This window comes from Dreissena polymorpha, chromosome 5 (genome assembly GCF_020536995.1).
Source record: "Dreissena polymorpha isolate Duluth1 chromosome 5, UMN_Dpol_1.0, whole genome shotgun sequence".
NCBI classification, from domain to species: Eukaryota; Metazoa; Mollusca; class Bivalvia; order Myida; family Dreissenidae; genus Dreissena; species Dreissena polymorpha.
The window spans coordinates 3536955-3559411 of NC_068359.1; the positions used below are offsets into that span (position 1 = coordinate 3536955).

Genomic DNA, 22457 nt, shown 5'->3' on the forward strand with positions numbered 1-22457 from the left:
CAGAGGGCCCAAATTCCTGTTTATCCCCAAATGACGTGTATCATCTAGCATCAATAATGATTCTTACAAAGGTTTATAATTGTATGGATGATCTCTTTGAACACTATCACAACACTTTCATCACCTGATCTAATTTAAATTTTACCTACTTTTGGACTTACTAAAAAGATAAAAATTCTTGGTGAGCCCAAATAACCATTCACTTTTTATGAATACTACAAACTAAAAAGCTTTGATACTTCCATTCAACTCTGAGCACACTTACATCATCTCACCTCTTTTGACCCTTAACATTGACCTATTTATGTCCCCCACTATAGTAGTGGGGGACATATTGTTTTTGCCCTGTCTGTTGGTTGGTCTGTTGGTTGGTTGGTCTGTTGGTTGGTTTGCGCCAACTTTAACATTTTGCAATAACTTTTGCTATATTGAAGATAGCAACTTCATATTTGGCATGCATGTGTATCTCATGGAGCTGCACATTTTTAGTGGTGAAAGGTCAAGGTCATCCTTTAAGGTCAGAGGTCAAATATATGTGGCCAAAATCGCTCATTTTATGAATACTTTTGCAATATTGAAGATAGCAACTTGATATTTGGCATGCATGTGTATCTCATGGAGCTGCACATTTTGAGTGGTGAAAGGTCAAGGTCATCCTTCAAAGTCAGAGGTCAAATATATGTGGCCCAAATCGCTTATTTTATGAATACTTTTGAAATATTGAAGATAGCAACTTGATATTTGGCATGCATGTGTATCTCATGGAGCTGCACAATTTGAGTGGTGAAAGGTCAAGGTCATCCTTCAAGGTCAGAGGTCAAATATATGTGGCCCAAATCGCTTATTTTATGAATACTTTTGCAATATTGAAGATAGAAACTTGATATTTGGCATGTATGTGTATCTCATGGAGCTGCACATTTTGAGTGGTGAAAGGTCAAGGTCATCCTTCAAGGTCAAATATATGGGTCAAAATTGCTCATGTAATGTCACTTCTGCAATATTGAAGCTAGCAATTTTATATATATGAAATGCATGTGTATCTCATGGAGCTGCACATTTTGAGTGGTGAAGGGTCAAGGTCATCCTTCAAGGTCAAACGTCATATAGGGGGACATTGTGTTTTAACGCATCTTGTTTTTACTAAGACTAGCTCAAATGTGCTGATGAATCAGCACTTCAGTGTTCATTTTATGCAGCATCTTGTTTGTTGTCGTGGTGGGTTTATCTGTATTCAATATTATCTTTTGTTTTATGCATTTTGCATTGTAATTATTGTTAATAATGTGCATTTTTTATTCATGGACACACAGTCCATAATTATGTTCATCACTTTTTATTTTCATTTCATTACATGATGTCAAGTTACACATTGTACTCACTAATAGATATATGTGTCACTGTACATTCAAAAGAGTATGTGTAAATTTTTATGTTAAAACTCAAGATGTTGACTATGTTGATAGGTAATTGGCCATCAGGTCAGGTGAAAAGGGTGGTAATAAACAAGTGCAAGGAAAAAGAACTACAGTTTTTGCAACATTTTATACAATATTGTACATGATATTTTATGAATACACATGGCTAGAAATGAATCTGTATGATAAAAATACAAATATACAGCAATTGGAGAATTTCAATAAATAAAAAATCAGCAAAATATATACAATTATAAATATACATTTTGTTTAACGTTAACTATGTTATGATAATTGTTCCTACACAATTGCGTATAAAATATTTCAGGAACATTATATGATTAATTTATCTTACTTTGTATAGAAATGGCACGTTTCATTGGTTAAGTATTCTTGAAACTGTTATATTTTAAAACAAAAACACTTTAATAAGGTAAATTGGAAACAAAAAGAACAAAAATTTTACTTAACAAACTGTTTGTAACATTTGTTTACAAGGCAGTTGTCCCTCACTTTGTTGAATTAAGCTGAAAACATTTTGTGATGTTATGTTAGTTTTGATTTATCTATTGCACACTTAATTATTCAAATTTGACAGAACATTGCACAAAATAACACTTCAGTTATTATTCTATTTTTTTATACTAAATAGTTTATTTTGTATGAGAAGTAGGTAACAAAACAGAAAATTCAGCAACATGTATTAATAGTCTGTCAAATTATTTCCTTTTGCACAGAGGCCAATATCTTGATCTGTTATCTTCTCTACTTTGTGGTAAAAAAAGACTGTTACCAAATGTCAATGAAATAGTGTATAAAATAAAATGTTCACATTCACCATAACAAGTTTATTACACTTGCAATCATACCATATATGTTCTATGGGCAACAAACTTCACTTAACTTATGAACATTATTGAATTTGTATCAATTAAGTTCATAAAACAAACAAGAGGGCCTGAAAGGTCCAAAGTCGCTCACCTGAGATACAAAGGGACTGAACTGCTTAGTGCAGCCCCAAGATATCATTAAAACAAGTGTTCTGACCAAGTTTCATGAAGAGTGACTTTTAAATGTAACTTTTGAGTTCTAACAAGGTTTTACGATATATAGCGATATTAAGAAAAATTCCCTGACCCATGGCGGCCATGTTTTTCAACAGACCAGAGGTTTTTTTTAACTGTTCTAAGATATCATTAAAACAAATGTTCTGACCAAGTGTTATGAAGATTGGACCATAAATGTGACTTTTAGTGTTAACAATTTTTATGTCCCCCACTATAGTAGTGGGGGACATATTGTTTTTGCCCTGTCTGTTGGTCTGTTGGTTGGTTGGTCTGTTGGTTGGTTGGTTGGTTTGCGCCAACTTTAACATTTTGCAATAACTTTTGCTATATTGAATATAGCAACTTGATATTTAAAATGCATGTGTATCTCATGGAGCTGCACATTTTGAGTGGTGAAAGGTCAAGTCATCCTTCAAGGTCAGAGGTCAAATATATGTGACCAAAATCGCTCATTTTATGAATACTTTTGCAATATTGAAGATAGCAACTTGATATTTGGCATGCATGTGTATCTCATGGAGCTGCACATTTTTAGTGGTGAAAGGTCAAGGTCATCCTTCAAGGTCAGAGGTCAAATATATGTGGCCCAAATCGCTTATTTTATGAATACTTTTGCAATATTGAAGATAGCAACTTGATATTTGGCATGCATGTGTAACTAATGGAGCTGCACATTTTGAGTGGTGAAAGGTCAAGGTCATCCTTCAAGGTCAGAGGTCAAATATATGTGGCCAAAAACGCTTATTTTATGAATTCTTTTGCAATATTGAAGATAGCAACTTGATATTTGGCATGCATGTGTATCTCATGGAGCTGCACATTTTGAGTGGTGAAAGGTCAAGGTCATCATTCTAGGGTCAAGGTCATCCTTCAAGGTCAAACGTCATATAGGGGGACATTGTGTTTCACAAACACATCTTGTTTACTATAGCCATATAAGGAAAAATGCCCCGCCTCAGGCGACCGTGTTTTTAAACCAACCCAAACCATTTTCAAATTCGTCTAAGATATAATTGGAACAAATCTTCTGACCTTGTTTCATTAAGATCAGACAATAAATGTGGTCTCTAGAATGTTAACAAGGTTTTACTATAGTAATATATAGCCATATAAGGAACAAGGGACAAAATTGTCACAAAACCAGGTTTTCATTGTGAAAAAAAAATCTGATAAAGGGAGAAAACTCAAACTGAACTTTTGAAATGACCAAAAAAAATTAACCCCCTTTGTAAGTTTTTTTTTTTTTTTTTAAATCTATTTTTAGTTGTGGCGACCTTGACATTGGAGATATTGACGTGATTCTTTCGTGGGACACACCGTCCCATGATGGTGAACAAATGTGCCAAATGATTTTAAAATCTGACGATGAACGACATAGTTATGGCTCGGACAAGCTCATTTATGGCCATTTTTGACCTTTGAACTCAAAGTGTGACCTTGACCTTGGCGATATCGACGTAATTATTTCGCGCGACACACCGTCCAATGATGGTGAACAAATGTGCCAAATGATTTTAAAATCTGACAATGAACGACATAGTTATGGCCCGGACAAGCTTATTCCGCCAGCCCGCCAGCCAGCCAGCCCGCCAGCCCGCCAGCCAGCCAGCCCGCCCGCATTCGCCAATCTAATAACCAGTTTTTTCCTTCGGAAAACCTGGTTAAAAATGCTCCGCCCCATTGCGTCCATGTTTTTCAAGCAACCGGAATGATTTTCAAACTTGTTCAAGATATCATTACAACAAATGTTCTGACCAAGAATCATGAAGATTGGACAATAAATGTGACTTCAGAGTTTTTACTATAGCCATATAAAGAAAAATGCCCTCCCCCATCCGCCATGTTTTTCAACCAACCAAAACCATTTTCAAACTCATCCAAGATATTGTTGGGACAAATCTTCTGACCAAATGTCATTAAGATCGGACAATAAATGTGGCCTCTAGAGTGCTAACAAGGTTTTACTATAGCCCTATGTAGCCATATAAGGAAAAATGCTCTGCCCCCTGGTGGCCATGTTTTTCAACAGACCAGAACCATTTTCAAACTCATCCAAGATGTAATTGATACGTATGTTCTGACCAAGTTTCATGAAGATCGGACTATACATTTGGGCTCTAGGGTGTTAAGATGGTTTTACTATAGCTATATAAGGAAAAATGCCCTGCCAAATGGCGGTCATGTTTTTCAACCACACAGAAGCAATTTCGAACTCGTCCAAGATATCATTGGGACAAATCTTCTGACCAAGTTTCATGAAGATCGGACAATAAATGTGGCCTCTATAGTGTTAACAAGGTTTTACTATAGCCATATTATAGCCAGATAAGGAAAAATGTACCGCCCCCTTGTGGCCATGCTTTTCAACCAACTGGAACCATATTCAACCTCGGCAATAAATGTGGCCTCTAGAGTGTTAACAAGGTTTTACAACAGCCATATAAGGAAACATGCCCCGCCCCCTGGTGGCCATGTTTTTCACTCAACCCGAATCATTTTCGAACCTGTCCAAGATATCATTGGGGCAAATCTTCTGACTAAGTTTCATGAAGATCAGACACTAAATGTGGCCTCTAGAGTGTTAACAAGGTTTTACTATAGCCATATATAGCCATGTTAGAAAAAATGCCCGCCCCTTTCAAACAACCGTAATCATTTTCGAACTCGTCCAAGCTATCATTGAGACGAATCTTCTGACCAATTTTCATTAAGATCAGACAATAAATGTGGCTCTAGAGTGCTAACATGGCAAATGTTGACGCCGCACGACGCACAACAAAAGGAGATCACAAAAGCTCACCATGAGCATATTAAGCTCAGGTGAGCTTAAAACAAGTTTGTTCGGATGATAAGATAATTTAGTTTTAATAAATATTTACACCATTAAATGAAACAATTAACAAGCTATGCTTTTTTTCAACAAGCAGTTTCATATTATATTGTACCCCAAATTTGTTCCCCATTAATTGATGCTACAGCACTTTCATAATTATTTGTATATGTTTAATATATATGCAAAATACAAAGGAATTTGCAAATCAAATGTAAAATTGAAAGTTTATTGTATGCATGTATATATAATAATTCAAAGGTCATCAGTTTTTTCTAACAAATAAACAATTAATTTTATTTGATTTTAATCATAACAGCTTTTAACAAAAATCCACAACAAAATAAAAACAAACATAAATAAACATGCAATAAAAGCTGTTAACTTATAACAACATGCTTAAAGTAAATGTTTTATAAAAAGACTTACTGTAAAACAATAAATAACCAATTACACTGTTGAAAGAGCGCTATTGTTCAATAATGTTACAGCCAATAACCTTTCTATCTGTTAAAATGGACTTTCATAATACATATAATGTAATTTGACAAAACAGACTGACACATAACAGGGCTTCCTCTTACTGAACAATCCTTTTGTCAATTGGAATTCATGACAATCATAGCTATCTATCTTAAGAATTTGTTTAGTTTTCATAAGCAAAGGCTGTCTCCAGTTGGAATACTTCTAAATGTGGCTAAATTAGTAAATAGCAAAGTGAGCCCTGGAAAAACTGTTTTCAACTTTTTTTTCTCAAGGAACTGCATTTTTTTATTGGCTTTTATTACTCAACGCATATGCATGCTGGTAATTTGATTTCGTTCAACAATGTCACAAACTTAACATTTATTAAGATCTTGGTTTGTCATCTCACTAAAATATAACACATAAGAAACAAAAATACATATACAAAAATCTGCAAAAACGTTTCTGCTTTTTTGTATAATATTTTCAAATCAAGGAAGGGCAAAAAGTGCTCATTTATAACAAAAGTTTGGCAACAAAAATATATCAGTAATTAAAAGGTGACTTGAAAAAAAATGTATTCTGCATTTTCTTTTTACATGCTATGGCATGCAGTCCTAGAGTTCTACAGTACACTAAATCACACAATAGTTATCACAGAAGAAGCATCAAATTAAAAAGAAAGCATACATAAATTGCAAAAATTACCGGTAACTTAACTTTTGACCTTTTTTCCCACTCAAAATTTAAGTACTATGTCAACGATTATATTTTTAGAAATGTAATTGATTGTTGCATAACAAAAACGAATTGAATTATGTACAGCTATACATTTTCCACACAATTTTACATGTTTGTTTACGCATTTAAAGAATGGAAGATTTGTTGAATACACAGCACAGCTTTTTATTTAAATTTATTGTCGTTGATAATAACAGTTCTTTCCAATATAAATTGCAATTTGTGAAAGTATAATTTCTCTTGCTATGTAGTCTAAATACAAAACATATGAAATATGCAATACAGTTGTGGTACATCTTGAATAATATATATGCATTTTGAATTTAGTAACAAAATATCAAATGGTTGATTGTCAAAATCAAACTATACTGGTATTATTTAAAAAGTATATGTTTACATAGAAGATAATTAAAATCAAAACATCAGATGGAAATGCACTTACTTTTAAGATTATCAGTCCAACATTTTGCAAAACTTTTAAACAAACGTAATCAGGGCTACAATAATATACTCCATGAATATTGAATTAGAGTTAGTATTCACAAATGTCCAAATGAATTTCTTGAGATGTACTTACCAGAAATTTCATATAAATTTATCTACACAAAATCCATTGTTTTATGTTCACAAAACGTTGAAATATTACTCATTTAAGTAACATTTGTTCTGTTTAAAACAAAGTTTAAAAGAAAGTCCACATACTTCAGGAATTCTATGAATTTAAGGAATACACTTAAGATATCGCTAAGGAGATTTGCAACTATGGTCAAGGCCTGAATTGTTTTTAAAACACACAAATGTGTTGGTTTCCAGTATAAATGTATACAAACAATACAAAGACATATGAATGGATGAGCTTGCTAGGAGGGACATGATTGGTCGGAACTGTTAGAGGACTGCGTTGATTGGCTGCTGCTGTCGCTATGCGTGGAAATACGTTTGGGCTCGTCAGTGGGAACTTCAGCAAGAGCAAGATTTTCCAAGGCATGAACCCATCTGCAAAAAGATAACTTACGTCTATTATATATTTCAGTCAAACTGCCACTGCATTGATTACCAGACAAACAAAAATCATTCTGCCGTACTATTTTTCCATTAAGGTAGTTTGTCAAGGCATTTAAAATAAATGAAATCTTTCAGTGGTTCACAGCACATGGTTGAAAAATATAATAAATAAACCTTGGTAAACAAAATTAGATGAAGGCGGTACAATTTTCATCAACAGACAAACCTTTTATTGGAATGTTGTCAGAATAAAAAGAGCAATTCTTATCCAGTGGGTTCTACTAGTGGTATTTCTAAGTGCAAAAGAGGGATATTTCTGCTTCATTGATGGTCACCTCAGACATGTATTTAAGTTTTGCTTGACTATTTAATAGAAGAAAAAGAGAAATGGATTTGTTACACGCCATCTATAACCTACATTGTTAAAGTTCAATAATGGGCAATATTCTTCTAAACAAGTTTTGGGCCATGGTCAGTGACCTTACCCTTTAACCTCAAGGACATTAATTTACATAACAAGCCTTGTGGAAGACAGAGATATGAAGAAGTTGAAAACCTTTACCAGAGCGTTATGCCAACATAATGTGATTTTAAAGCACTAAAATTTCAATAAAAAGTCAAGTCAATAAAAATGAATCAAACAACAGATACAATTCAGTCATGAAAATTTGCTAAGAAGAATGTCTTACTGGTTCATATCTTCCTCAGAATCCACCTGAAAATGGCAGACGGTGATCTCCTTGTGGGTCAATGCGAACACGTGTTGGCGGTCATTGCAGTCCCCCACCCCTTTAACTGCGTGACCTGGCAGGGGGATGGTTTGTATGGCCTTTGGGTCCTGTGGACAGAAATACATGTGAATGTTAGAATTCTGCTATCAATCTTAAGGTGTACACTGAGGAATCAAATCAAAATTTCGACTGCTAGTGTCTGCCATGAATGTGTGCCACATATGTATAGGTCACTTGTTGTTTTGTTGTTCACCATTTCAGTGTACACTGTTGCATCAAATACATGCATGTTTTGAGTGGATGAGGCCAATTCTGTACACGCACATTATTTTGTACAATTCAAATGTTTTATTTGTATACCTTGGCCAGGTTAAAACACAAAGAATAAAGTTACACTCAAAATAACCAATACTTTGTTCTTTTCAATGATTGCTATATGACATCAATGCCAACTAATTTAATCCATATTTTGAGAAAATTTTCACTTTCACGCTTACTTACGGGAGGAACACAAAGCGTCATGAAAAGACCAGTCTGAAGGTAAAGAGATTTTTTATTTTTAAAGTTTTTTTTTGCCCATATTTGTTTATTTATGAATAATAGGAGACTTGCTCTGGGAAAATGGGTCTTAATGCATGTGCGTAAAGTGTCATCCCAGATTAGCTCTTTCAGTACGGGAACCGAATTTTGAAGGACTTTGCAAACAGTTTGGATCCAGATGAGACGCCACAGAACGTGGCGTCTCATCAGGATCCAAACTGTTTGCTATTCTGATAGTATTCTGTGAAAAAAATCGAAGAAAATGCTAATTTTAGAAATTCAGCAGACAACATTTTAGCAGATGACAAATTTCCCAGCATGCAAAGGGTTAGTCTTTGCAGTGTGCACAGGCTTATCAGGGACAACATTTTCCGCCTAGATTTGATTTTTGTTTAAGAAACTACTTCCTATGAACGAAAAATTCCATAAAAGTGGAAAATGTAATCCCTGATTAACCTGCACCAACTGCACAGGCTAATAACGGACAACACTTTACGCACATGCATTAAGCCCAGTTTTCCCAGAACAAGGCTCATATTGTGAGAGACTAAGTGACCCCTTACCTTGTGTTTCTTGTAGATGTACATGACAAAGTCAGTTTTGGCGGACACCCACCTCTTGTCCCATTTCTTGTCCTTACCCATGATGTGCATGTAACCAGACATCACCGAGTCCTTCTCGGGGTTCACCTCCTGGAAATAACAACAAACTTTTGAGCCACACTCTAAGAAAACTGGGCGTAATGCATGTGCGTAAAGAGTCATCCCAGATTAGCCTGTGCAGTCTGCCCAGGCTTATCCGAGACAACACTTTCTGCTCTTATGAAATTTTTCTGTTGAAGGAAGTACATGTTTATAAGCCCAGTTTTCCAAGAACAAGACTCTTTCTTTGCATCTTATACACCATATATATATATATATATCAATGTAAGTTGAACACTACCATGCTTCCTAGCAAATATCAATAAATGTTTGCATATTATATACAAATTTTCTCAAATCTCGAACCAAGCCTAAACTTAAATTATTGACCACAGAGAATGCTTGCAACAACTGAGCTTGGATTTTCTTTTGTTTTAAATCAGATAAAGACAAAGCTTAAAAGTATTTGTAGTCATGAGGCCTAAGCTATAGTAGAATACTTTTAAAAAAATCAAATTCTTTGCACACATCCTCAAAAATTGGAAATATGTAACAGACTCACACACCACACATGCCCCTATGTAACAGACTCACACACCACACATGCCCCCAATATGTAACAGACTCACACACCACACATGCCCCTATGTAACAGACTCACACACCACACATGCCCTCTCAAATCATCTTTGGACACCAATAAATATTTTACAGTGCAAAAAAAATCATACTTCTGCAAAAATTGGTTGCAGCACAAATTTCTTTCTGTATGAGCATATATATACATGTATATAAGATATCCTTTCATATATATATATATGTATGCAGTTGAAAAGGAATTCAGTACACATTATTTTGGGTAACATGCATATATTCAGTGCAAAACAGACAAAAGGCAATGATTCAGCATAAACTTGATATAGCCTACATTATTTTCTGTAAGATCCTTTACAAATTAAAGTGAAACAAATTATCAAAGATTGAGCAAGAATCTACCAGCGCCCTTTTGAATAAATGCTGGTTGAAGTGTTTATACAATTCGGTGCAGTAGTTAAAGAGGACTTGAAAACACAAGCTTAGGGATGTTTGAACAAACCAATTGACAAGTGCAATACTTAATTCCTCCTAATCATTAAGATACAAAAATAAACAAAAAATCCAATTACAAAATTTGGGCTTAAAATTGTTCATCTGAAACTCTTTATTTCTATATCCCTATGCTAAACTGATCTTACAGATATTTCTATATCCCTATGCTAAACTGATCTTACACTCTTTATTTCTATATCCCTATGCTAACTCTTTATTTCTATATCCCTATGCTAAACTGATCTTACCGCTGGTGCTTTTTTCTTCTGAATATTTTCTTCACCAAGAATTTGATTGTAGCACTCCTTACACACACGGTTCTCCTTATTTTCCCATTGAAGAAACACTCTATCCGACGAACACTTGTTGCAGAATATCTGAAAGTATAATTATTTTCCAATAATGTACAATATAGTATATAGTGTAGCCACGAAAAGCAGACTACATGCATACAACAATTTTGAGAACTGAAAAGATAAAGATTTAATACATAAGACATTTCAGCGATGAAGAAGGAACTGCAAACCTGTTAGATGAGTAATAATGTCCTTGTAAATATGATGTTTATATACATGAAATATTTTAATTTGTATTTTATTTTATTATCAAATGAAATTTAGATATATTGTGTTTTTTTTTAAATGTTTCCATGTTACAATTAACAACGGTTCTGTAGTCCTCAACTAGGATTACTAACCCACTGATTAATATAATATTAGAAGCATGTAAATCTTTAGTTAGCTCTTAAAAAAAAAAGAAGTGCAACCTTGTTAATAAGTATAACCTTGACATTTGACCACAGGCATAAATGGTAAGATATCCTTTCAACAAGATGGTGTCCATAAATGGGCATTGACCTTTAAGTGTGACCTTGACATTTAAGCTCAAATACAGGTCTTGCACTCGTCATGCTGGGTTTACATTGTTAAAATGTATTGGCAAGTATTTGAAAAACTTCCTCATGATTGAACAAGATAGTGTTAGAACATGATTCATCATAAGAATATTTAATTTTTGAACTACACACGAACTTCACCTATAAGCTTGAGTTAAAGGTCATTTACACAAAATGCTTTCTCCAAATGCTGAACATTACTGAAATGTTATTTATAATTGCCTCAAGAATTATGAAGTTTCAGTCCACTTCAGCAATCATTTTTATACCATTCCTTATTTTGATCTTTGAACTCTAAGTTTTACATTGACCTATGAGCCAGCCAGAGACAAAAGTTTAACATGCAAAATTGCTTGATGATTGACTACATGGACACATGAACTCAGCCATTGTATAAGCTTTATCCATTATACAACAATCATGATCGACAAAAACTAGTTACAGAAAGATTCTTGTTTATTAAATCGCAATAGGGTTTTATTAGACAATAAAAGGAAGCACACATGCAAAGCTTGTTCAGAGAAATAGATTGAAGGTTACACATATAGACTGAATGGACTACATATGAAACTTCTCAGGATGTTTAGTTTAAATAAAATCCTCTCTGTGTGTTAATAAAATAAGAATGATACATTATATGATATATGCCATGTATACCAACCACTGACCTGCCAGCAAGAGTGACAGTGTTTGCGTCTATTGATTACTGTGAACCTTTCTTTGCAGCCATAGCAATATGGCACCTAAATTTGTTGGAAGGAATGCATGCAATTTAAGAGCAATATCTTCATGAAGTATGTACCTTTAATGAATTCACCGAATTAAAAACAGGGTGAAATAGTAGTTAAAACAAATAAATTTGGAGATAATATATTGATCAGTAATATGAATTTATCTTGTTCACTTTGTACAAAAGAAACAGAAAGGGAACTGCTTTATGCTATGTTGAACATATATCCAGCCTGCAAGGTGTAATATTTTACCAGGACTTTAATTAACAATAACTAAATATTTCAATAACAAGAGTTACCCCAAGCGGGACTACTCTTCCACTGTTTAATACGACCACATTTTCTGTCAGTCAACGATATAATGACCATAAAAACATACTTAAAGTTGAATATCTTTAGCAGTTGCGTATTATATGTTAACATAAAACTGACAATTAACTTATTAAAACAAAAAATGTGAACATGCCAAGGAACTAAATTTCAACTCTTTACCAAATAATATAGTTGCATTTCATTATCCCCACGCTTTTTGAAAAAAAGGTGGGGATATTGTGGTTATCTCCGCCGTCCGTCCGTCTGTCTGTCTGTCTATCTGTCCGTCCGTCCTGGCCACTATCTCCTCCTACACTAAAAGCACTAGAACCTTGAAACTTACACACATGGTAGCTATGAGCATATGTGCGACCCTGCACTATTTGGAATTTTGATCTGACCCCTGGGTCAAAAGTTATAGCGGTTGGGGTGGGGCTGCGTCAGAAATTATCACTCATTTTTTTAGGTTATTTTACATTTACTTCTTTATTTCTACACCGATTCACTTCAAATTGATACTGGACCTCTCTTATGACAATACGGTCAATCTCAACCATGCATGGCCCCATTCCCAACCCTGGGGCGCCCCGCCCACATAGGCCACACCCACCAAAAAATTCCATTTACTATAATTTTTTCATTTCTACACGGATTCACTTCAAATTGATACTGGACTTTTGTTATGACATTAGGGTCAATCTCAACTATGCATGGCCCCAATCCCAACCCTGGGGCGCCCGCCCACATAGGCCACACCCACCAAAAAATTCCATTTACTATAATTTTTTCATTTCTACACGGATTCACTTCAAATTGATACTGAACTTCTCTTATGACATTAGGGTCAATCTCAACTATGCATGGCCCCATAACCAACCCTGGGGCCCCGCCCACATAGACCACACCCACCCAAAATTGCCTTTACTATAATTTCTTCATTTCTACACCGATTCACTTCAAATTGATATTGAACTTCTCTTATGACAATACAGTCAATCTCAACTATGCATGGCCCCATTACCAACCCTGGGGCGCCCCGCCCACATAGACCACACCCACCCAAAATTGCCTTTTACTATAATTTCTTCATTTCTACACCGATTCACTTCAAATTGATACTGAACCTCTCTTATGACAATACGGTCAATCTCAACTATGCATGGCCCCATTACCAACCCTGGGGCCCCGCCCACATAGACCACACCCGCCCAAAATTGCCTTTTACTATAATTTCTTCATTTCTACACCGATTCACTTCAAATTGATACTGAACTTCTCTTATGACAATACGGTCAATCTCAACTATGCATGGCACAATTACCAACCCTGGGGCGCCCTGCCCACATATGTCACACCCACCCAAAATTGCCTTTTGCTATAACTTCTTCATTTCTACACCAATTCACTTCTAATTGATGATGAACTTCTCTTATGACAATACGGTCAATCTCAGCTATGTATGGCCCCATTACAAACCCTGGGGCACACCTAGGTCAAACATTCGGCGTGGGGATACGCGTCGCGCCATTTCTAGTTAACTTTGATGTTCACACAAAATTACAGCACAATACTGCCATCTTAACTCTTTCAGTGCTGGAACCGAATTTTGAAGGCCTTTGCAAACAGTTTGGATCCAGATGAGACGCCACAGAACGTGGCGTCTCATCAGGATCCAAACTGTTTGCTATTCTGATAGTATTCTTTGAAAAAAATCCAAGAAAATGCTAATTTTAGAAATTCAACAGACTACATTTTAGCAGAAGACAAAATTCCCAGCATGCAAATGGTTAGCTAATTGAGCAGCTCATTGTTCTTGTTTGACTAACAATGACCTTGAGCCATCTATCCAAAAATGTTGCCCAACATAACTCTGCATGTAAGCTACCTACAAACAAAATAACACCACAATAACTTCATCCAATCTAAAGTTATTGACAATGAACTCTTTTTATATTTTTGGTAACAGAGACTTTGACCCCACTTGCCCCAAAAAGAATCCCTCCCTGAATCAGCATGTAACCTACCTTCAGATAAATTTCTGTACTATATCCCCATTCTAACTGAAGTTATTGAGCATTAACTATATATCTATTTTTAGCAACAGTGACCTTGACATTGACCCAACAGCCCAAAATGCAGCCCGATACTAAGTCTGCATGTCTCTTAAAGAGTTGCAGTAAGCAAACTTTAACATGAATTTCACAAGTACACAACATATAATAAGGGGCAAAAACAGATAAATTGCATGTAAAAGTTATTGGCCTTCTTTGGTAACATCACAGGATGAGTTCAATGAGATGTGTAAAGTTTCAATTAAATATCTGATGTAGTTACAGATGAATGTACTTTTTACATGCAAACTTTAAACTGAATTTCAACTTTCATGCAAACCTTAACTTAACTTTTTTACGTTCAAATGGGCGCATAATAATGTGAAACATGAATCAAGGATGAGTGGAAACCAACAGAATGCTTTCAGGTGATGGCCAGTACACAGTTTTCACAAGCACCAGTACCAGTAACAAAAGATGAGTAACAAAAGACTAACCCTCCGATAAGCCTTCTGTGAAAGCCCACTTCTTACCTCTCCACAAGCTCGACAGTGGTGACGCCGCTTGATTGCAGTGAATTTGTCCTTACATTCGTGACACATGGTGACTTCATCATCTTTGATCCATCTTGGTGCCTTCGTGCCTGGTTTTGGCTGAAAGAAATTAAGTTTAATACTAAGAATCATGTCAAATAAATGATCAAATTAAATCTAAGCATATTGCAATTCTGGTTATTTCAAAGTAGATCTTTTTTTTAACAATTGGTTTTAAAATAATAGTTTTCTTCATTTTTGACTTTTAGAAAAGTATAATTGAATCAGTAACTAATATAACCTGATGTGGACCAACTGAACTGTAAAGAAAGAGAAATATAACAAGTGCATACTTTATCAATACTGGTTCTTAATTAAACTGACACAAAACCATTATAAAAAGTTGTCCTTGCAATGCATGCTCTTCGACTTGATGTGTCAAAGTTATCAATGAGCATTCCTGCCATTGGCAGCAATTGAGTACTTTAAAAAACTGTACAACTATAAGGCATACAAGTACAGTATTGTTCATTTTTAAATGTGAAAACACCATTTTGACTAAAGAATTAAGGAAGAAATGTTGCACAAATTTACAAAACAATAAAATACCTTTTCAGGTGCAGTTTCACTCTCCCAGCTCACTAACCGGCCTAGCTTCATTTTCTGATGAAAGTCTGTGGTGACTTGTTGGAAAACCTGCAAAAATATCATAACACACTAGAGGAATCGAAGGTTGACCATTTATTTTGTATATAAGATTGATTGCCCCAAATTGATACAAATATTTTAGCTGAACTAAACTATCCTTGAAAAAAACATTGAACAAACAAGACTATTGTCAAGCAATATAACTCCCCTACCGGCTCTATCATTGTCAGAAATCCCACCATTTTCAGAATATTTTTTATTTTTATTTGTTGCCATAGCAACCAGAATTTTTGACGTAGGAACAAAATGAAATGATGTGCATAATGTCCATATTGCCATCTATCCATGTTTCAAGTTTCATGAAAAAATATTAAGAACTTTAAAAGTTATCGCAGGATCCAGAAAACCACCATTTCAGCAGTATTTCTAGTCTATGTGTTGCCATAGCAACCAGAATTTTTGACATAGAAACGAAATAAATGACGTGCATAATGTCCATATTGACATCTATCCATGTTCTAAGTTTCATGAACAAATATTAAGAACTTTTAAAGTTATCGCAGGATCCAATCCAAAAAAGTGTGACAGACAGACTGACTGACAGACTGACTGACTGACTGACTGACAGACAAAGCGCAAACCATAAGTCCCCTCCGGTGAAACCGGTAGGGGACTAATCAAATGTTTCTGATATTGTGGTAAATATTGAAGTCAATTAAAGGTTCGCTTTCTGGATCATTATTTTTTTAAGACTCTTATCACATGAGCATTTCCCATCACAAAGAAGAACACAATAACTTTTACAATCCGGATACAATGTGGTAATTTCATTATGAACACATTGATACATTTCTCAAAGTAAATACAAGCAAAAAGAAAAAAAAGAAAAAACAAAACTATTGTCAAGCAATATGGTCCCCTACCTGTGAAACTCTACCATTGTCAGATTTTTTTTTATTTTTATATATATATTTGTTGCCATAGCAACCAAAATTTTTGACGTAGGAACAAAATGAAATGACGTGCATAATCTGCATATTGCCATCTGTCCATGTTTCAAGTTTCATGAAAAAATATTAAGAACTTTTAAAGTTATCGCAGGATCTAGAAAAGTGTGACAGACTGACTGACTGACTGACTGACTGACTGACTGACTGACTGACTGACTGACTGACTGACTGACTGACTGACTGACTGACTGACTGACTGACTGACTGACTGACTGATTGACTGACTGACTGACTGACACACAGATTGCAAACCATAAGTGCCCTCCGTTTTCACCGGTAGGGGACAAAAAAAGAAAGAAAACACAAGCAAACAGGAGCCACTTACAGCTAACCAGTCCGATCCATTTCCATTATTAGACCTGAAATCAGAAAAAAGCACATTTGTTCAATTGATATCCTTGCCAAATAAAGCTTGTTTATGGATGGGTGCAATTCCCTTGATATATGGTTTAATCCTAGGGTAATTGTTTTCATGCTTTGCAAGTATTATTTCGCTTGTTTAAACATAATGCATACATTCTTTATTTAATCTTTGACATTTACTTAGAAAATCGTCATTTTTCCAAACAACGAGCATGTGCCTTCAATACCCATGTCCATACATAGTATTGATTACTCGGAAAAACAAATACATGGCAACATACTGCAGAATTGTAAATTCTTATGTAAGATTAATTTTCATATAAAATTGTGTCACATCTAAATGACAGGTTTAAATTATACAGAAATGCCCAAAAATAAAAGTAAATACAAAGATAAATCACCTACTCAGATAATACAAATCTAATGGTGCACTTACTCATCTAGGAACTCTATGGCTTTCTCTATGCCTTTCACACAGAAGGTGTTGTTGATGTTGAAGTTTTCTCCAGGTAGAATCTCCATCCCGTCCACCTTGAGAGTAGCTCGCACCTTGTACGTACTGGTGATGTTTTGCTCCGAACATACCAGCAGCAGGTCATTGAACTGAAAGAAAGCAATATAAACTTTTGGGCAAAAAGTATTATTTCATAACTTTCAAAGATAATTTTGCAATCAATTTGAAATTATTTCGAATGTTTTATCTTGTTTTACAGAAACTTTCTTTCAAAACTACGTCAAGGGTAAAGTTTGTGCACCAAGCATAAATTTAACAGGTGATATAAGGGAACAAGAGGGCCAAGATGGCCCTAGTTTGCTCACCTGAAAGGAGCCACTTCATTCAATCTTTACCAAACGTCAAACTTGACCTTGATATTGTCTAGACAAACATCCTGGTCAAGTTTCATCATTATTGAACCAAAACTCTGGCATATGGAGTATTTTTGTTTTTGTAAGATTTGACCTGGTGGCCTATATTTTGAATTGCCCCCCCCCCCCCCCCCCCCCTTACCAAACATCAAACTTTGCTTACAAAAATAAATATTATGACCAAGATTCATAAAATCTGAAACAAAATTGTGACCTCTAGAGTGTTTTCAAGGATTTTGTTTACACTTCAACACCGTTATTTCGAACACCGATAATCCGAAGTCACCGTAGTATTTTTTGGGTCCCGATTTTGGTTCTTCTTTGTTTAATGTAAAATTTCATTGTTAATCCGAAGTTCGTTAAACCGAAGTGATTTTGTTGGTCCCAACACTATAATTTGCACCTAATAATCAATCTTTAATCCGAAGTCAAAACTGCAAAATACTGAGCGTAATTTCACACCTTTGTCCTGGCGCGTAAAAAGCCGATTATTACACCTTTGTCGCCTGCGCGAACGCCGGTGTTCAGAGAGACATCGCGTATTATTTCAAAGAAATTTTAATTCATTTCCGAAAATGTATGCATATGTATGTATGTCTGATAATTTGTGCTATTCGTTATATTTTATATGTTCTGTAATTAGAGAAAAAATAAAAACAAGAAAAATAATCGTTTTATTCCACCGTTTGTTATAAGTAGATATCTATTGCTATCTGACTAGTTTACTTTTTTAGGTAAGTGTGTTACCGAACCATGCGAATTCCCCAACGTTTTATTTTTATAAAATCAAAGAAGTCTTCTGTCAAATGTTTATTTTGAATTATCGTTAATCCAAAGTTTTTTTTAACGGTCCTGACGACTTCGAAATAACGGTGTTGAAGTGTTATATAATAAAAATTTGGACAATCTAAGGGCAATAATTATGGCATTTATTATGTGATATATATAAAACCAATCTTTTAACCAAGTTTCATGAAAATTTGGCCAAAAATGTTACTTCTAGAGTGTTCACATGTTTTCACTAAATACATATAGAGAACAAGGGACAAAATTGTCACAAAACCAGGTTTTCATTGTGAAAAAAAAATCTGATAAAGGGAGAAAACTCAAACTGAACTTTTGAAATGAACAAACAAAATTAACCCCCTTTGTAAGTTTTTTTTTTTAAAAATCTATTTTTAGTCGTGGCGACCTTGACATTGGAGATATTGACGTGATTCTTTCGTGCGACACACCGTCCCATGATGGTGAACAAATGTGCCAAATGATTTTAAAATCTCACAATGAATGACATAGTTATGGCCAGGACAAGCTCATTTATGGCCATTTTTGACCTTTGAACTCAAAGTGTGACCTTGACTTTGGAGATATCGACGTAATTATTTCGCGCGACACACTGTCCAATGATGGTGAACAAATGTGCCAAATGATTTTAAAATCTGACAATGAACGACATAGTTATGGCCCGGACAAGCTTGTTCCGCCCGCCCGCCAGCCAGCCCGCCCGCATTCGCCAATCTAATAACCAGTTTTTTCCTTCGGAAAACCTGGTTAAACCCCCCCCCCTTGCAGCCATGTTATTAAACTAACCGGAACCATTTTCAAACTCAACTCTCATATCAAGGAAACAAATGTTCTGACCAAATTTCATGAAAATTGGGCCAAAAATGTGACTTCTAGAGAGTTCACAATGTTTTCACTATATACATATAGAGAAAATTGCCCCGCCCACTGGCGGCCATGTTTTTTCACCAATCTGGACCATTTTCGAACTCGTCCGAGATATCAATAAAACTAATGTTTTGACCATTTTTCATGATGATTGGGCAAATATTGTGACTTCTAGAGTGTTTACAAGGTTTCTCTGTAGCCAAATAAGGAAAACTGCCACCCCCCGGCAGCCATGTTATTGAACTGACCAGAACCATTTTCGAACTCTACTCTCATATCAAGGAAACAAATGTTCTGACCAAATATCATGAATATTGGGCCAAAAATGTGACTTCTAGAGTGTTCACATGTTTTCACTATATACATATAGAGAAAAATGCCCCGCCCACTGGCGGCCATGTTTTTTCACCGATCTGGACCATTATCGAACTCGTCCGAGATATCAATAAAACCAATGTTTTGACCAACTTTCATGATGATTGGGCACAAATTGTGACTTCTAGAGTGTTTACAAGGTTTCTCTATAGCCAAATAAGGAAAACTGCCCCGCCCACTGGTGGCCATGTTTTTCAACGGACCGAAACCACTTTTGAACTCAACCAACATATTATTAAGCCAAACATTTTGACACAGTTACATGAAGATTGGGCATGAAATGTGACTTCTACAGTGTTAACAAGTTTTTTCTTTTTTTTTACCTAGTTTTTGACCCGGCACGACCAAGTTTCGAACTCGACCGAGATTTCATTGTGACAAAGCTTCTGACCAAGTTTCATGAAGATCAGACAATAAATGTGGCCTCTAGAGTGTTAACAAACAAATGAGGACGGACGGACAGAGGACGGACAAAGACCGGTCACAAAAGCTCACCTGAGCAATCAGGTGAGCTAAAAAGGACTAGTCAAATGTGTGACTGCCTGTAAAGTCACTAGCTCTTATCCTAATAGTAAAGCCTCCCTCCTCATTGTTTGTGACTTTGATGAAAACTCCTCGAGAATTAAGTGCTTGACAGTCAAATGTTTTTCCATTTTTAGAATTTAAATTTATTTCTGTTCATAAATGACTATAACAACGTTCTTTCTCATGATTTCCAGTTTGAACTTGGAAAGTTGTTAATGTTTACCCCAAGCCGATGTTATGATTACACACAATTGTGTTAGTTTGTTTTTTGGTTTATTAGTAGGTTTACCAAATGTTTTATAAGCCACTTATTTGTGAAAAAAAATGTTAACATATTTTAAGAGAAACATGAGCAAATGTTAAGTTTTTCTCTTAAGAAACTACTTGTAGAACAAGAACATGCGCATAGTAACAAACCTTAGCAACCAATCAGAAGAGCCAATATCATGAGAAACTTTATACATGATACTGATTACTACAGGAAGCTTAGTCTAGCCAGTATTTTGTCAAAACATTGCTGATTTTACTGAAGTAATGAAAAATACACAGTAAACTATAGATTGGTGTATTATTATGCATGTTTTTCAATCTTTTAACTTAAAATATTTAGATGTTTTCATTAAGATGGCAAATACTATTGAAACACATGCCATAATGCCATAGGGCCCTTGCTATTTCTTAAATATATCTACACCATCCAAATATATCAATATTTGTGCAGACACTCACCAAAAACAAATATCTTGACTGCTTTTCTCCACCCCTTGCTGAGATTTTCGTGATGGTCCCTTCCTTGATTAGCTCCCTTGTGGGGAGGATAAGGTCATCAATTTCCTCCCCTCGTAACTTCTGTACTATGTTCAGCAACTTGTGGAATTTCTCCTGCACAGCAAACAAGGCATTCTTTTAATTGTAAAATAATTTCACCGATACAAATGCAAACAGAAAGTCACGACAAGGGTTGTTTGTAAAACATGCATGCCCCCATATGGGCTGTCAGTTGTAGTGTCAGCCATTGTGTGAATACGTTTTTTGTCACTGTGACCTTGACCTTTGACCTAGTGACCTGAAAATCTTTAGGGGTCATCTGCCAGTCATGATCAATGTACCTATGCAGTTTCATGATCCTAGGCCTAATTATTCTTGAGTTATCATCAGGAAACCATTTTACTGTTTCAAGTCACTGTGACCTTGACCTTTGACCTAGTGACCTGAAAATTAGTAGGGGTCATCTGCCAGTCATGATCAATGTACCTATGAAGTTTCATGATCCTAGGCGTAAGCATTCTTGAGTTATCATCCGGAAATTATTTTAATGTTTTGAGTCACTGTGACCTTGACCTTTGATCTAGTGACCTGAAAATCGATAGGGGTCATCTGCCAGTCATGATCAATGTTCCTATAAAGTTTCATGATCCTAGGCGTAAGCATTCTTGAGTTATAATCAGGAAACGATTTTACTGTTTCGAGTCACTGTGACCTTGACCTTTGACCTAGTGACCTGAAAATCAATAGGGGTCATCTGCCAGTCATGATCAACGTACCTATGAAGTTTCATGATCATAGGCATAAGCATTCTTGAGTTATCATACGGAAACCATTTTACTGTTTCGAGTCACTGTGACCTTGACCTTTGACCTAGTGACCTGAAAATCAATAGGGTTCATTTGCCAGTCATGATCAATGTACATGTACCTGTGAAGTTTCATGATCCTAGGCCTAAGCAATCTTGAGTTATCATCCGGACTCCATTTTACTATTTCGAGTCACTGTGACCTTGACCTTTGACCTAGTGACCTGAAAATCAATAGGGGTCATCTGCCAGTCATGATCAATGTACCTATGAAGTTTCATGATCCTAGGCCTAAGCGTTCTTGAGTCATCATCCGGAAACCATCTGGTGGACGGACCGACCCACATGTGCAAAACAATAAAAAGTGAGTTTTTTG

At 35.4% G+C, this 22457-nt stretch overlaps 1 protein-coding gene across 7 annotated transcripts in view; it reads right to left on the reverse strand.

Moving 5' to 3' along the window:
• Nucleotides 1-1530: 1530 nt before the first annotated feature.
• The window catches only part of LOC127832262 (FYVE, RhoGEF and PH domain-containing protein 4-like), a 102962-nt gene continuing 82035 nt past the window's right edge, over nt 1531-22457 (reverse strand). For all 7 annotated transcript variants that reach the window (XM_052357629.1, XM_052357630.1, XM_052357632.1 and 4 more), the window contains 9 exons: nt 21238-21390; nt 17507-17673; nt 17033-17066; nt 15659-15745; nt 15050-15169; nt 10776-10904; nt 9361-9489; nt 8216-8364; nt 1531-7517 (listed from right to left, as the gene is read on the reverse strand). In XM_052357629.1, coding sequence (XP_052213589.1) covers nt 7382-7517; nt 8216-8364; nt 9361-9489; nt 10776-10904; nt 15050-15169; nt 15659-15745; nt 17033-17066; nt 17507-17673; nt 21238-21390 — 1104 coding nt within the window. In that variant the 3' untranslated portion in view covers nt 1531-7381. The remainder of the gene's footprint in view (nt 7518-8215; nt 8365-9360; nt 9490-10775; nt 10905-15049; nt 15170-15658; nt 15746-17032; nt 17067-17506; nt 17674-21237; nt 21391-22457) is intronic.